General features: G+C 44.6%; 1 protein-coding gene across 1 annotated transcript in view; it reads right to left on the bottom strand.

The window, feature by feature from the left end:
• Window positions 1–6,937: 6,937 nt before the first annotated feature.
• The window catches only part of LOC139581224 (neuronal acetylcholine receptor subunit alpha-7-like), a 70,298-nt gene continuing 59,845 nt past the window's right edge, over window positions 6,938–17,390 (bottom strand). Inside the window, exons 5-9 of the mRNA XM_071410750.1 lie at window positions 16,026–16,273; window positions 15,379–15,573; window positions 11,802–11,888; window positions 9,048–9,157; window positions 6,938–8,933 (exon numbers count right to left, since the gene is read on the bottom strand). Of these exons, the coding sequence (XP_071266851.1) occupies window positions 8,325–8,933; window positions 9,048–9,157; window positions 11,802–11,888; window positions 15,379–15,573; window positions 16,026–16,273 (1,249 nt within the window). The 3' untranslated portion in view covers window positions 6,938–8,324. The remainder of the gene's footprint in view (window positions 8,934–9,047; window positions 9,158–11,801; window positions 11,889–15,378; window positions 15,574–16,025; window positions 16,274–17,390) is intronic.

The following is a 17,390-nucleotide window of genomic DNA, read 5'->3' as shown; positions in this document are numbered from 1 at the left end:
ACAGTCATACCAACTTCCTCTGAGTGTATGTGGCCATGGCAGTTTCTGACGGACTGTTTTAACAGTCTAATCCTCAACTATCGATAATCCCTCTCAGCTCGCTAAGCTTTATACATCATTATACTTTGGCAGTACCATCAGTGGGGTACTAAGTTCTTCTGAAATTTTAAGTGAGTTGAATATACAACAACCTGAAAGGTTGTCACCAATGGTGCAGAACATCACTTTTAACAGAACTGGGCCAACTAGAACAGATTGGAGTTGCACAGAGGCAGAACAGAACCAAAGTGATGTCAGAGGTTGAGGTCATAGAAATAGAATGGATAGAGGCAACACAGCGGGAGTTTTCCATTCTATGTCACTTTAGTGTCGCCTGTACAATATGGCTGTGCAATTGTTGCATACTGTGAGGGTTCAGTGACCAGCCAGAGGAAGATGACGCGACAGCACCCTCCTCAGGGGGTAGGTACTCAGTGTAAAGCCAGTTAATACATAGCTTGAACCACTAATTGCTTTGTGTCTTCTTCTATATAGAGGTGCCAGGATAGGAGCTGTGAGAGAATTGGGAGTAGAGACAGGGACCTGTGAGGTTGTCGGATTTTCATACCTCAGAGAAAGCTTATTTTACTGGGGAATCTTGTCTCTCTGTTAATCCAGGCAGTCTATACAGTGCCTTGCAAAAGTATTCACCCCCCTTGGCGTTTTTCCTATTTTGTTTCATTACAACCTGTCATTTAAAGATTTTTATTTATATGTAATGGACATAAACAAAATAGTCCAAATTGGTGGAGTGAAATGATTTATTTATTTAATTCAAAAAATAAAAATCTGAAAAGTGGTGCGTGCATATGTATTCACCCCCTTTGCTATGAAGCCCCTAAATAATATCTGGTGCAACCAATTACCTTCAGAAGTCACATAATTAGTTAAATAAAGTCCACCTGTGTGCAATCTAAGTGTCACATGATCTGTCACATGATCTCAGTACAGTGGGGAGAACAAGTATTTGATACACTGCCGATTTTGCAGGTTTTCCTACTTACAAAGCATGTAGAGGTCTGTCATTTTTATCATAGGTACACTTCAACTGTGAGAGACGGAATCTAAAACAAAAATCCAGAAAATCACATTGTATGATTTTTAAATAATTAATTTGCATTTTATTGCATGACATAAGTATTTGATCACCTACCAACCAGTAAGAATTCCGGCTCTCACAGACCTGTTAGTTTTTCTTTAAGAAGCCCTCCTGTTCTCCACTCATTACCTGTATTAACTGCACCTGTTTGAACTCGTTACCTGTATAAAAGACACCTGTCCACACACTCAATCAAACAGATTCCAACCTCTCCACAATGGCCAAGACCAGAGAGCTGTGTAAGGACATCAGGGATAAAATTGTAGACCTGCACAAGGCTGGGATGGGCTACAGGACAATAGGCAAGCAGCTTGGTGAGAAGGAAACAACTGTTGGCGCAATTATTAGAAAATGGAAGAAGTTCAAGATGACGGTCAATCACCCTCGGTCTGGGGCTCCATGCAAGATTTCACCTCGTGGGGCATCAATGATCATGAGGAAGGTGAGGGATCAGCCCAGAACTACACGGCAGGACCTGGTCAATGACCTGAAGAGAGCTGGGACCACAGTCTCAAAGAAAACCATTAGTAACACACTACGCCGTCATGGATTAAAATCCTGCAGCGCACGCAAGGTCCCCCTGCTTAAGCCAGTGCATGTCCAGGCCCGTCTGAAGTTTGCCAATGACCATCTGGATGATCCAGAGGAGGAATGGGAGAAGGTCATGTGGTCTGATGAGACAAAAATAGAGCTTTTTGGTCTAACTCCACTCGCCGTGTTTGGAGGAAGAAGAAGTATGAGTACAACCCCAAGAACACCATCCCAACCGTGAAGCATGGAGGTGGAAACATCATTCTTTGGGGATGCTTTTCTGCAAAGGGGACAGGACGACTGCACCGTATTGAGGGGAGGATGGATGGGGCCATGTATCGCGAGATCTTGGCCAACAACCTCCTTCCCTCAGTAAGAGCATTGAAGATGGGTCGTGGCTGGGTCTTCCAGCATGACAACGACACGAAGCACACAGCCATGGCAACTAAGGAGTGGCTCCGTAAGAAGCATCTCAAGGTCCTGGAGTGGCCTAGCCAGTCTCCAGACCTGAACCCAATAGAAAATCTTTGGAGGGAGCTGAAAGTCCGTATTGCCCAGCGACAGCCCCGAAACCTGAAGGATCTGGAGAAGATCTGTAGGGAGGAGTGGGCCAAAATCCCTGCTGCAGTGTGTGCAAACCTAGTCAAGAACTACAGGAAACGTATGATCTCTGTAATTGCAAACAAAGGTTTCTGTACCAAATATTAAGTTCTGCTTTTCTGATGTATCAAATACTTATGTCATGCAATAAAATGCAAATTAATTACTTAAAAATCATACAATGTGATTTTCTGGATTTTTGTTTTAGATTCCGTCTCATAGTTGAAGTGTACCTATGATAAAAATTACAGACCTCTACATGCTTTGTAAGTAGGAAAACCTGCAAAATCGGCAGTGTATCAAATACTTGTTCTCCCCACTGTATATATACACCTGTTCTGAACGGCCCCAGAGTCTGCAACATCACTAAGCAAGGGGCACCACCAAGAAAGCGGCACTATGAAGACCAAGGAGCTCTCCAAACAGGTCAGGGACAAAGTTGTGGAGAAGTACAGGTCAGGGTTGGGTTATACAAAAATATCAGAAACTTTGAACATCCCACAAAGCACCATTAAATCCATTATTAAAAAAACGGAAAGAATATGGCACCAGAAAAAACCTGCCAAGAGAGGGCTGCCCACCAAAACTCACGGACCAGGCAAGGAGGGCATTAATCAGAGAGGCAACAAAGAGACCAAAGATAAACCTGAAGGAGCTGCAAAGCTCCACAGTGGAGATTGGAGTATCTGTCCATAGGACCACTTTAAGCCATACACTCCACAGAGCTGGGCTTTACGGGACGAGTGGCCAGAAAAAAAGCCATTGCTTACAGAATAAAAATAAGCAAACACGTTTGGTGTTCGCCAAAAGGCATGTGGGAGACTCCCTAAACATATGGAAGAAGGTACTCTGGTCACATGAGAGTAAAATTTAGCTTTTTGGCCATCAAGGAAAACGCTATGTCTGGCACAAACCCAACACCTCTCATCACCCCGAGAACACCATCCCCACAGTGAAGCATGGTGGTGGCAGCATCATGCTGTGGGGATGTGTTTAATCGTCAGGGACTGTGAAACCGGTCAGAATTGAAGGAATGATGGATTGCGCTAAATACAGGGAAATTCTTGAGTCTTCCAGAGATTTGAGACTGGGACGGAGGTTTACCTTCCAGCAGGACAATGACCCTAAGCATACTGCTAAAGCAACACTCGAGTGGTTTAAGAGGAAACATTTAAATGTCTTGGAATGACCTAGTTAAAGTGCAGACCTCAATCCAATTGAGAATCTGTGGTATGACTTAAAGATTGCTGTACATTAGCTGGACCCATCCAACTTGAAAGAGCTGGAGCAGTTTTGCCTTGAAGAATGGCCCAAAATCCCAGTGGCTAGATGTGCCAAGCTTTTAGACACACCCCAAGAGACTTGCAGCTGTATTTGCTGCAAAAGGTGGCTCTACAAAGTATTGACTTTGGGGGGGTGAATAGCTATGCACGCACAAGTTTTCTTTTTTTTTGTCTTATTTCTTGTTCGTTTCACAATAATAAAAAAAAATTGCATCTTCAAAGTGGTAGGCATGTTGTTTAAAACCAAATGATATAAACCCCACAAAATCTATTTTAATTCTAGGTTGTAAGGCAACAAAATAGGAAAAATGCCAAGGGGGGTGAATACTTTCGCAAGCCACTGTAGGTAGAGAGAAGCGTTCCTCCTGTAACTGTAACTGGCCTTTTGGTCAAACGGCTTAGTTTATTTGTTTTGTTACGCTGGTGTTTCAGCGTTGGATGTTACCCTGTACTGGAGTTATTTTGTCGGGCGAAAGAAGACCCGTTTAGTAAACAATCACAAGAAAAGGAATCACAAACACTGCCTCTGGTCTGTTCATTATGCCTCCAGCCTGTGTTCGGGTGCTTCGGACAAGCTGATCTGTTCACAGTACATAATACTGATAAACGTTGTGCTGATCCACAACCATAGAGTTACTCTGCAAATAACTGTTCAGCCATAGTAGAGGCAACCATATAGGGTTCACACATCTGAAACTGCTGTTTTCATCTCCATAGACTTCCCTCAGTTTTCCTGAGACATTTGTAAATACGTTTTTTAGGGGGGTGCAATCACAGAACGTTCAATTGCAAACTGGTTGAATCAACATGGTTTGTTACGTCATTTCGACCCAAACAATCAATGTGATGACGTTGAATAAATGTGGAATAACGAATATGATTTGCAAAAAGTCATCAACGTAAGGGCATTTTGTATTTATTTCACCCTACATCCAATGACATGGTGGCATTTTTGTTTGACTTATCTTTTAATTTACATTAGCAAATGTAAATCAAAATTAGACCATTGAGCTGACATCTGTGCCCAGTGGGTTTGCTCTGAAATGTCAATCTGGGTTCAGCCACAAGGTTCTATAAGACACTTCTGAATCAGTTTTAAAAAAACGTAGCTATTTGAATACATAAATGATAGAATAACACTATTTTACCAAGATAGTCAGAATAAATCATCAAATACATTAAGAAATGTATTCTGATCATCAGATTAATTATTGTCATCACTGAACAACAACGTGACATCATTTACTTGTTTTATGCTTGGTACCATTACAGCTGGCTAGACTAGCCTAGACCATACTTAGAGGGATATGGCAAAGATGTGTTCTGATTGGTCTATTTGTATTTGTTCAGGCTTGTGATTGGATTGCAGATAGGCCAAGTTCAAATGGTTTTATGCAGATAGAACTTTCATTTGTTCCACTTAAAATGTACTTTTTCCAAAAATATAACTTCACAGTCATCTGAAGACCCATCTAAAGATCAATTATACGTGACTAACTCATTTTTGACAAAATTGTCAGAACCTTACAGTCCCAGGGTCTCGATTGGTGAACGTTTTGCAAGACTCATGGATGGTCAGCTACTGTAGCAGTGAGAGTAGAATGCTAGGGCATTGAGGCTAATAATCTGGCGTGGGTTGATTACATGTAATCTGATTACAAACAAAACTAACCGATCAATTACGTTACCAGCTAAAATATTCTAATCAGATTAGATACTTTTTAAGAACTAGATTACTTTTTGGATTGCTTTTTTTTTTTACTTTTAAAAATACATTGACATCTTTCCGTTTTCTCAATTACATTAAATTCAGCATTGAAAAAAGGCGCAATTTTAAGTTTGTTCCATCTGAGCAAGTCTGACCAAATCAGAGACCACTATGATGACACATTAAATGTGTTTAATGGATCCTTTTTGTCTTCTAATGCCTCCTCTAGGATAGGGGGCAGCATTTTCACGTTTGGATGAAAAGCATACCCAAATTCAACTGCCAGCTACTCATCCCCAGAAGATAAGATATGCATATTGTTTGTAGATTTGGATAGAAAACATGGAAAAGATGGAGAAAACACCTGTCTCCGTATTACATCTTCAAACTAAGGGCAACCATGGCATCCTTGACAGGGAGAAGTGTCCATCTATAAGGTATAGATAGTCTAGCTAGCTACATTTTCAGATATTACACGTTTCTAATTTTGACAGAAAGTCATTTCTATTTCAGGTTAAAGTGTACTGTTAGCTAGCTAGCTAGATGGACGCTTCTCCCTGTCAAGGATGCCACGGTTGCCCTTAGTTTGAAGATGTAATACGGAGACAGGTGTTTTCTCCATCTCCTTTGCTATCATACTCTAATTCCACTGATTTCAAAACTCGGTCCTCCAAAAAGTGAAGAAAAACACTTATGCAGTTCTATGACGCAATACTTTTTTTAAAGCAGCGTGGTTTCTCTAGCTAGCTAGCTAACAATAAGTGTGTGATCGTATTACTCGTATCTTAGAGCCATTTGCTTTGCTAGTTATAGCCTAATATTAGCTAGCTAACATTGAACCTGGTGGTTAGCTACCTGCAGATTCATGCAGGGTAGTAACATCATGAGTTGGGATTATGTTTCATTGTTTACCTAGCTAGCTAGCTACATGTCTTAACAAAAGACTCCACTATGCAAGTAAATATTTCAAAAGAATGTCACTGCGACAACTGTTGATAAACGTAGCTGGTAAATTCGCTCTGGCTATCTACTCCGATTTCAGAGCACTCTCGTCTGTGTGCCAGATCGCAGAATAACTGATGAATTTACGAACGCTCAACACCCGTTTAATATGGCCGGTGTCAGTAAACGTTGGCAAAAAAGCGTAAATTGTTCCCAGCAGCACAGTTGCTTTCATCAACGCTCTGGATAACATAAAAACAGCCTAACCAGCTCTGCTAGGGCGAGCAGTTCTCTCATTTGTGTCTGGAAGTACCTAGCAACCCAGCCAACGTTAGCCAGTTAGCTTGATTGCTCGTCAGTTGTTAGGACAGAACACTCGGATCAACCATTAAAGAGATGGGTGGGGCAAAAGCTTAAGAGGGTGTGAACGATGCTGAATGGGTGTAGACAAAGAAGAGCTCTCCAGTAGGTACCAAAAATTCAAAGGCCATTTTCTCAAAAGTGAGGTTACAAGCTTGTCAACTTTCAAAGCAGAATTACTTTCCCATTGTTCCTCAAATGCAGTGTATGACATACCATTTTGTAGCTCTGAGTCTCTGCTTTTATCAAATGTAAAAAAAAAAAAACAGTTTCAAATTGTGCTACATAAGACCGAATCAAGGCGGTCGGTCACATATAGACCCAGTCAGACCCTCTCCTGTCCCATTCATGCCCATATGGATAGTCCAGGTTGACCTTTTCTTAGGCTACATGGGAGGTTTATTAGGGAAGTGCAACGAAATCACAGGAAGAGAAGGACAGCAGTGTGACAACCGATACAACAGAGGAAGACTGACTGTGGGGTGGGGGGAATATGTTCAGTACACAGTAACAATGGTTATTCACAGAAAAAAGATAGATGCACAGACTCACTCTCTGACATGACAGGCAGTCGATAAGTCATTGAACGTAACTATCTGCCCTGAGAGCTTTCACATACCATGGTCTTTATGGATAATAATACCACATTAAAACAAAACATGACATCTGAGTTTGTTTCAATCAATAAAAACAGGAAGAGTCGGCCCCGTGATCTTTAGTCATTGTAACCTCTACCTTTATGAGGTCAGAGGTAATCACGAGAGATAGACATCCTCCATGTTAATGTAACACCACTATATTCATTCCCCTATATTCAACACATGTCACATCAACTGATTGCAATTACTAATACTACGTGGATCTATTGTAGTCTGATTATGGGGTCATTACGGTGTCCATACTACATTTTAGTCATTTAACAGACGCTCTTATCCAGAGGGAACATCGACAGATGTTTCACCTAGTCGGCTCGGGGATTCGAACCAGCAACCTTTCGGTTACTGGCCCAACACTCTTAGCTCCTGTTGTTGCAGGTTGTTGAAGGTTGAGTCCTCTTCTAATGTACATGTGAGTCTTACACCATGACGTCACAAATCATTCAATGTTATCACAGAGTGGCACAGTCAATGTCAGAGTTAATGACGTCATTTGTGGACCTAGAGAACACCTAACTACTTCTACACCCGTGACAAAGTTAGCTGCTATTTAGAATCGACAAGCAAAAAGTAAACGGTGTGTATGTACAGTACGCAAACTTATAATATAGTGAAAGTAAAATGGTTAGAATACGATAAGAAGGTCATAGTCACAGTGAAACATCTCTGTATTTACACACTTTAACAATGCTACATAATGTCACAAAGTCCAGAATGTCCAGTAAAGTTCTAAATGTCGTAGAATGCATGTCCAGGAATCCAAAGTTCAAAGGTCGAGTAGATATTACAATGAGATATCTGGATGGCATGGCAACAAACAGGAACAACCTCAGTTAAGCTGGATCTAAGCAGAGGAGAGGGCCTATGGAGAACCCTTGCATTGATGTTCAGTGTACATCTATTTACATTAAAATTGATGTTCTCAAATATACTCCGGAGTAATCTGGATAGAACATGTAAGGCTTGTTTCCCGTACAGAGCATTGGCCTAGTCCTGTACTACAAAGCATGCTGAATGGAGATTCTCCATTGAAAGTGGTTCTTAGTCCAGGCCTAAGCTTAATCTGTGTCTGGGGAAACTGGCCTATACGGTTTAATATATTGACACTATTTCTTTAGATAGTCCTTGGTCACGGCCTCCAAGAAGTTGGGAGCAGACATGAGGATGGTGAAGGTGCCGATGATGGAGAACAGAGTGAAGGCCACCAGACACAGCCTGTCCACCACGGCAGCAGCAAACTTCCACTGGCTGCAGATCGCCACTTCCTCATCCTGGTCCCTGAAGCGCTGGGCGATATACGACACCTCCTCCAGGATCTGAAAGACTTCTGGAGGAGTAAAGATCAACCCTCCTCCTCCACCACCTCCTCTCCCTCTTCCAGCACCTCCCCCTGGGGGCTCAGCCTCCTCGCAGGGGGTCCCTTGGGCCAGTCCCCCCGACGCCACGCCTGAGTCGCTGGGACAGCGGGGGCTCTCCACAGCGTTGTAGCTGAAGTAGAGGCCCATGCTGCCGTTGGAAGTGCCAGTGGGGCAGGGGGCCTGGGAGAGGGGCGGGGTGAGGCCCATCACGGTGCCCATAGGTCCCATCTCGATGGAGCTGGCGCTGGAATGTTGCTGGGGAGGGTGGCGGTACTGGTAGCCAGCGGGTTTGCGCTCCTCACCTGGCTGTTTCATTCGCAGAAACCATGCACACCAGTTCAACAGCACCACCCTGACCTGGACAGAGAGAAGAGGGGGTTGAGACTGAAACACACACACACAATGGCGACGATGATGACAACAACGATAATGATGATGAGGGATACGATGAAGATTGGGAACGGGACTCACCCATCTGGGCATCTTGCCGCCCTGTGGGTCGTGGTGATGGAACTGCAGGACCAGAACAGTCACCACCACAGACAGACCCACTATCATCATTGTACTGGCAAAGTACTGAGCTACAAAACAAAAGCCACAACCACATCAAACATTAACACAGTAACATCACACGTGATACAGACACTGACCAAAATAAAAAAGAGATTTGTGTGTCCCAAATGGCACTGGTCATGGCAAAAGCTGTGCACTAAATAGGGAATAGGTCGCCAGTTGAATGTGTTGTTGTATATCAGTGGAAAATCACGCAACCCAATAAAAGAACAACAGAAGAGAAGGCCAACAAGACCGAGCTTTAGTGCTGAGTCATTGAGGGCACATCATGAATGGGTTGTCTCAGGGGAGGGACTGGGGGGAGGCAGGGAGGGATGTGAGGGGAGCGTCACCCCGCTCAAGCGTTAACTCAACACTGTTCTTCCCCAAATATCTCAGCTCTGTAGCTCCCCCAGGCCAGTCACACCCTCCTCACTCTCTCTGTTAGCAAACAACCGCTAAACAGTTCAGACAAGAAGAAATGCTAGCGGGGCAAAGTGCACATGACCCACTGTGGGATCAGGAGTTAGGGTCATCCCTAGTCGGCTTAGGAAGAGGAAGATGAGGAAGATGGGAAGGAAGAGGAAGATGAGGGAGGAGTGAGGAAGAGAGGAGGTCGAGGAGGAGTGAAATAGAGGAAATAGAGAAGACAGAGGAAGAGTATGGTGAAGGGTAAGCGAGGGAGCAGGAGAAAAGAGGAAGAGGAAAACACGGAAGCGGAACACAAATTAAGATCAGTATGAGAAAGAGGAGGAGGTGGATCCAGGAGAAGAGTTGGATTCTATTAAGGAAGAGTTGGATGAAGACACCAGATAGCAGTCCTGCCAGAGTCTAATCCAGCAGAGTGGAGGTGGGAAGTGCAGAGATGCCCCTACAGACCTACAGAGTGCTGACTAACACTGCCCTTCACTTAGAACTCTACACAGCCCATCCCCATCGGAGCCTGTCAGCAGCTTCACATTCACACACAAAACTACATGAGTGTGTTCGAGTGAGACACACAGAGATGGAGCAGGCCAGGGAAGGGTAGGATGGGGGGGGGGGGATGAGAGAAGGTGCTGACGTTACCACTTTTTGGGTATAGTGGGACCTCATCAGCACCCTGACTGTGGTTCAGTGTCTCGAGGCCCAAAAAACACATTCAACCAAATCGACTAATCATCAACATGTGGATTTGAAAGATCAGGTGTGTTAGTGCTGGTCTGGAACAAAAGCCTGCAAACACTATGGCCTTCTAGGAGCAGGAGTGAGAAACACTGCTGTATAATGTATAAACAGACTGAAATGGACAGGCAGCTTCTGGAGTATAACTCACTGGCAGACAAACACGCTGTGTAGTTCATAGCAAAATAGGTATCATTCATTTTTATTTGACTCCTCAAGGTTTTTGAGCGCTGAGCACTGAGCCTCCGTGCTGGTCAATGGGACATCAAATCTGATTTGTGATTACATCATAAACACAACTAACCGCAACTAACAGTTTCTTGTCGCTAATACAAATGCACCGATATTTACATGGTAAACAAATGTAGGACTATTTTGCAGGAAGATTTATAGAAACTGCATAGGTCTACACACACACACACACACACACACCTCCTAGGTCTCCACACCAGAGAGGGGATGGCTGAATTAGTGAGCGTTTTACCCTCATATCACGAGTGTCTCATCGCAGCAGCTGAAGCCTTTGAAGTTCTCTCTCAGAACTTTACCCCCTAACGGTTACTCATATCCCTCCCTCCATCCAGCCTTGCATCCTGCTCTTCTTCCTCTCCTCACGGGGAGCCTGGCTTGTCACAGCCTACTAATATAACATTCATCATAACATTAAGGGATTGACACTGACATACTGGACATATATCACAGGAGGCTGGTGGCACTGTCTGTGATTTATTTAGAATTCAAGGCACACTTAACCAGCATGGCTACCACAGTATTCTGCAGCGATACGCCATCCAATCTGGTTTGAGCTTAATGGGACTATCATTTGATTTTCAACTGGACAATGACCCAAAACACACCTCCAGGCTGTGTAATGACTATTTGACCAAGAAGGAGTGATATAGTGCTCCATCAGATGACCTGGCCTCCACAGTCACCTGACCTCAACCCAATTGAGATGGTTTGGGATGAGTTGGACTGCAGAGTGAAGGAAAAGCAGCCAATAAGTGCTCAGCATATGTGGGAACTCTTTCAAGACTGTTGGGAAAGCATTCCAGGTGAAGCTGGTTGAGAGAATGCAAAGAGTGTGAAAAACTGTCATCAAGGCAAAGGGTGGCTACTTGTTTGGTTACTACATGATTACATATGTGTTATTTCATGTGTTATTTCATAGTTTTGATGTCTTCACTTCACAAAAAATAATGAAAAACCCTTGAATGAGTAGGTGTGTCCAAACTTTTGACTGGTACTGTATGATTTTGATTGGACACCCTAGTACATAGGCTCTCAGCCCTCACTGACATTAATAACTTATTAATGTACCGCTAGTCGAACCTAGCGAGGCCATCCGAGGATCACAGACTGTATTAACATACACATTAACACACGATTTGCACACACACATTAATACAAACACACACTCTCTGGCTTTACACTCACTAATGCACAGCCAATCAAACCAAACCATAAGAGGACAGAGGATAACGTATATAACACACACAAAGAACCCACCGATGAGAGGCACAGAGTCTGAGGTGGCGGGCATGATCTCAGCAACCAGTAGCATGAAGACTGTTAGAGAGAGCAAGACCGTGATACCTGGAGAGAGACAGAGAGACAGAGGCAGAGAGAGAGCGAGACAAAGACAGAGACAGACAGAGAGAAAGTGAGAGAGAGAGCAAGAATAAGTCCTTCTACCTGTTAAGTATAGCATGATAAAAGACAAGCAGGTCTAGAGGGAAAGGGGTGGTGTGTGTGTGTGTGTGTGTGTGTGTGTGTGTGTGTGTGTGTGTGTGTGTGTGTGTGTGTGCGCACGAGCGAGTCTTTGCTGCCTCAGCCCAACCTGTCACAGTAATGTTCAGTGAAGTGTTATGCATGGCTAGCTGTGGACCAGCCAACACAGGACCAGAGGTGATGCCCAGGTGAGCTGATGATGTCATAAGATGTTAAACATGCAGCGACAGTCAGGGAATAAACAAACCACTGTCGTCCTTCATAAGTAATCTGCTCGCCAGCTGTGCCTGTTTATGTCTGTTACACTGCTACTGACTACTGGGTTGTTGTAAACACACATTTCTATTAGCGATAGGGGAAAATAACTTAAATCGGTTCTACCAAATTTCTATCAACATGTTAAATGTGCAACCAGAGGGAAAACAATTCTAGATCACCTGTACTCCACACACAGAGATGCATACAAAGCTCTCCCTCGCCCTCTATTTGGTAAATCCGACCACAACTCTATCCTCCTGATTCCTTACAAGCAAAAATTAAAGCAGGAAGCACCAGTGACTCGGTCTATAAAAAAGTGGTCAGATGAAGCAGATGCTAAACTACAGGACTGTTTTGCTAGCAAAGACTGGAACATGTTCTGGGATTCTTCTGATGGCATTGAGGAGTACACCACATCCGTCACTGGCTTTATCAATAAGTGCATCGAGGACGTTGTCCCCACAGTGACTGTAAGTACGTACCCCAACCAGAAGCCATGGATTACAGGCAACATTCGCACTGAGCTAAAGGGTAGAGCTGCCGCTTTCAACGTGCGGGACTCTAACCCGGAAGCTTACAAGAAATCCTGCTATGCACTGCGACGAACCATCAAACAGGGAAAGCGTCAATACAGAGCTAAGATTGAATCATACTACACCGGCTCCGACGCTCGTCTTATGTGGCAGGGCTTGCAAACTATTGCAGACTACAAAGGGAAGCACAGCCGTGAGCTGCCCAGTGACACGAGCCTACCAGACGAGCTAAATCACTTCTATGCTCGCTTCGAGGAAAGCAACACTGAGGCATGCATGAGAGCATCAGCTGTTCCGGACGACTGTGTGATCACGCTCTCCGTAGCCGACGTAAGAACTTTAAACAGGTCAACATACACAAGGCTGCGGGGCCAGACGGATTACCAGCACATGTGCTCCGGGCATGTGCTGACCAACTAGCAGGTGTCTTCACTGACATTTTCAACATGTCCCTGATTGATTCTGTAAAACCAATATGTTTCAAGTAGACCACCATAGTCCTTGTTCCCAAGAATACAAAGGCAACCTGCCTAAATGACTACAGACCCGTAGCACGTCCGTAGCCATGAAGTGCTTTGAAAGGTTGGTAATGGCTCACATCAACACCATTATCCCAGAAATGCTAGACCCACTCCAATTTGCATACTGCCCAAACAGATCCACAGATGATGCAATCTCTATTGCACTCCACACTGCCCTTTCCCACCTGGATAAAAGGAACACCTATGTGAGAATGCTATTCCTTGACTACAGCTCAGCGTTCAACACCATAGTACCCACAAAGCTCATCACTAAGCTAAGGATCCTGGGACTAAACACCTCCCTCTGCAACTGGACCCTGGACTTCCTGACGGGCCGCCCCCAGGCGGTGAGGGTAGGTAGCAACACATCTGCCACGCTGATCCTCAACACTGGAGCTCCCCAGGGGTGCGTGCTCAGTCTCCTCCTGTACTCCCTGTTCACCCACGACTGCATGGTCAGGCACGACTCCAACACCATCATTAAGTTTGCAGACGACACAACAGTGGTAGGCCTGATCACCGACAAGACAGCCTATAGGGAGGAGGTCCGAGACCTGGCCGGGTGGTGCCAGAATAACAACCTATTCCTCAACGTAACCAAGTCTAAGCAGATGATTGTGTACTACAGGAAAAGGAGGACCGAGCACGCCCCCATTCTCATCAACGGGGCTGTAGTGGAGCAGGTTGAGAGCTTCAATTTCCTTGGTGTCCACATCAACAACAAACTAGAATGGTCCAAACACATCAAGACAGTCGTGAAGAGGGCACGACAAAGCCTATTCACCCTCAGGAAACTAAAAATATTTGGCATGGGTCCTGAGATCCTCAAAAGGTTCTACAGCTGCAACATCGAGAGCATCCTGACTGGTTGCATCACTGCCTGGTACAGCAATTGCTCGGCCTCTGACCGCAAGGCACTACAGAGGGTAGTGCATACGGCCCAGTACATCACTGGGGCTAAGCTGCCTGCAATTCATGACCTCTACACCAGGCTGTGTCAGAGGAAGGCCCTAAAAATTGTCAAAAACCCCAGCCACCCCAGTCATAGACTGTTCTCTCTACTACCGCATGGCAAGCGGTGCCGGAGTGCCAAGTCTAGGACAAAAAGGCTTCTCAACAGTTTTTACCCCCAAGCCATAAGACTCCTGAACAGGTAATCAAATGGCTACCCGGACTATTTGCATTGTGTGCCCCCGCCCCAACCCCTCTTTTACGCTGCTGCTACTCTCTGTTTATCATATATGCATAGTCACTTTAACTATACATTCATGTACATACTACCTCAATTGGGCTGACCAACCAGTGCAACCGCACATTGGCTAACCGGGCTATCTGCATTGTGTCCCACCACCCGCCAACCCCTCTTTTACGCTACTCTGTTCATCATATATGCATAGTCACTTTAACCATATCTACATGTACATACTACCTCAATTAGCCTGACTAACCGGTGTCTGTATATAGCCTCGGTACTGTATATAGCCTTGCTACTGTTATTTTTCACTGTCTTTTTACTGTTATTTTTATTTCTTTACTTACCTATTGTTCACCTAATACCTTTTTTGCACTGTTGGTTAGAGCCTGTAAGTAAGCATTTCACTGTAAGATGAATACACCTGTTGTATTCGGCGCACGTGACAAATACACTTTGATTTGAAATATGTATACAGTTACATGTCGCAATAATATTTTGGACAATATTATATCGATACTTTGACTCCAAATAACAATTTGTAAAAAAAATGATAATACATTTTTTTTTGCGAGGTACAGTAGCGTTAGACAGCGCTAGTCAGCTGTACCTCTGGCAAAATTCTGGTAGAGCGCGCGAGATAAGATTGTCAGACTTATAACCTCTTGGCTAAACTGACTTGTTAGACTGACAGTTTCTCTGATATGTTCAAGGCAAGTTACCAATTGGAAGAGATTACAGGTAACTGCTGACCCTGCGATATCTATTAATAAACCTGACAGAAGTCCAGTATAGATAGTACTCCGTAACAGACAAAAATCCAAGATGGCTTCCCGGCATTCCTTCCTTACCCAGGGAGATCTTCTCTCCGGAGTCGGCGGGCAGCAGAAAGACCAGTAGGGCCAGGCCAGAGATGAGGACACAGGGGATGAGCAGGTTGAGACCGTAGTAGAGGGTTCGTCTTCGCATGGTGACGGTGAAGGTGACGTCAGGGTAGGGCTCCTTACAGCAGTCATAGTACAGCTCATTACGCTTGGCAGGGACTCCTAGGAGACACACACACACATTAAGAAACACAGAGGGGGGATTCAACATCACTGCATTTACATTGATTCAAAGATGGACTGTTCACATTTTCTTTGACACACACAAGTACAAACCACACATTTCAAAGGACATATAGGCAACAAATAACACAGGCTGGGGATCTCCATGCACTCTCAAACACGTGTTCCTTTTGCTAAGCAGAGTTAATCCCAGTAACATGCCCTCTCTGGCAGTGTGGAGTAAACATGAAATGTGCCATCGGGATCAGTCTGACAACCCCCCCCATACGCAGACACCCCCCTCAGGGACCCTCCACTGGCCCAGATGGGTCGTAACTGGCTGGTGTGACAGCCCCACCCCCTCTCCCACAACCCCATTCCCACCCACCTCTATAGAGATAACGACAGAGGCATGGACATACATGCTGAGAGAGAGATTAACCACATCGTACCCACGAGGTCCCACTCTCCATTGGGTATGTAGGTAGACGTGTCCACGTCCAGCATCTGCAGGTCCAGCAGCCAGCCGTTGTGGGTCCACGAGCCAAACTTCAGGTCACACTTCTGGACGTCGAAGGGGAACCAGCGTACGTCAATATAGCAGGTACTCTTCAGGATGCCCGGGGGGATGTACTGGCAGTAACCCGACGCATTCACCAGCACGTTGGTGTGGAAGGTGGCATCAAATCTCTCATCAGCACTGTAGGGAGAAGGAGAGAGAGCGATGCATACCTTTAACCTGTGACATCTCAATAGATCCATGTCAAAAAGTATTACTTATATATTTGTGATGTAAGACAGAATACAAGGAGACAGAGTGTATGTGTGTATTAGAGAGAGAGAGAAAATAAGTAATTCTACCTGTTAAGTATAGCATGATAAAAGACAAGCAGGTCTAGAGGGAAAGGGGTGGTGTGTGCCTGCGTGTGTGTGTGTGTGTGCGTGCGTGCGTGCCTGGGTGTGTGTGAGTCTTTGCTGCCTCAGCCCAACCTGTCACAGTAATGTTCAGTGAAGTGTTATGCATGGCTAGCTGTGGACCAGCCAACACAGGACCAGAGGTGATGCCCAGGTGAGCTGATGATGTCATAAGATGTTAAACATGCAGCGACAGTCAGGGAATAAACAAACCACTGTCGTCCTTCATAAGTAATCTGCTCGCCAGCTGTGCCTGTTTATGTCTGTTACACTGCTACTGACTACTGGGTTGTTGTAAACACACATTTCTATGGTAGAACATATTACATATGTGTTTAGAGGTAGCCCGAGTTCGAGAAGTTAAAACACTCAGACAACCTGTCCTGTGTCAACACACACACACCCTGTGAGTAACGTACACAGATCTACAGTGACACACACATACACTAATTGCACTATAACAGTGACAAACGGTGCCCACATACTGTTAGAGCCTATATAAAGCTGTCCCAACAGCAGAGTCCCAACAACAGTCCCAACACCTTACCTCTGCTACAACTGGCAGCGGAGCCTTGTTTGGCAGCGAAACAGTTCATTCAGCCTAATTTACTGCCTTTTAAAAAAACAAAGCTGATATGGCTGACTTGCTTTAACAAATGTGTTTTTTTCTGACAATTGAGATGTACAAACTAGGGCATGAGGGGACGACAAGCGGATAAGAGGCAATCCGTGATTTTGATTAAGACATTAATGAGCGAGCTAGGACGGACATAGTCAGTATAACTATTTGGTCAGCACTTTTGAAATGTACAGCAAAAGAATTCAGAACATGGGCCGTTCTTACAGTGTTCTCCCTGCATACAAAGTCAGAACCGTAGGATAAATAAAGGGGGCATATAAAC

The sequence above is a fragment of the Salvelinus alpinus genome, chromosome 7, assembly GCF_045679555.1.
Source record: "Salvelinus alpinus chromosome 7, SLU_Salpinus.1, whole genome shotgun sequence".
Taxonomy (NCBI): domain Eukaryota; kingdom Metazoa; phylum Chordata; class Actinopteri; order Salmoniformes; family Salmonidae; genus Salvelinus; species Salvelinus alpinus.
The sequence above is the reverse complement of the archived record's forward strand: the minus strand, read 5'-3'. Positions and strand labels throughout refer to the sequence as shown.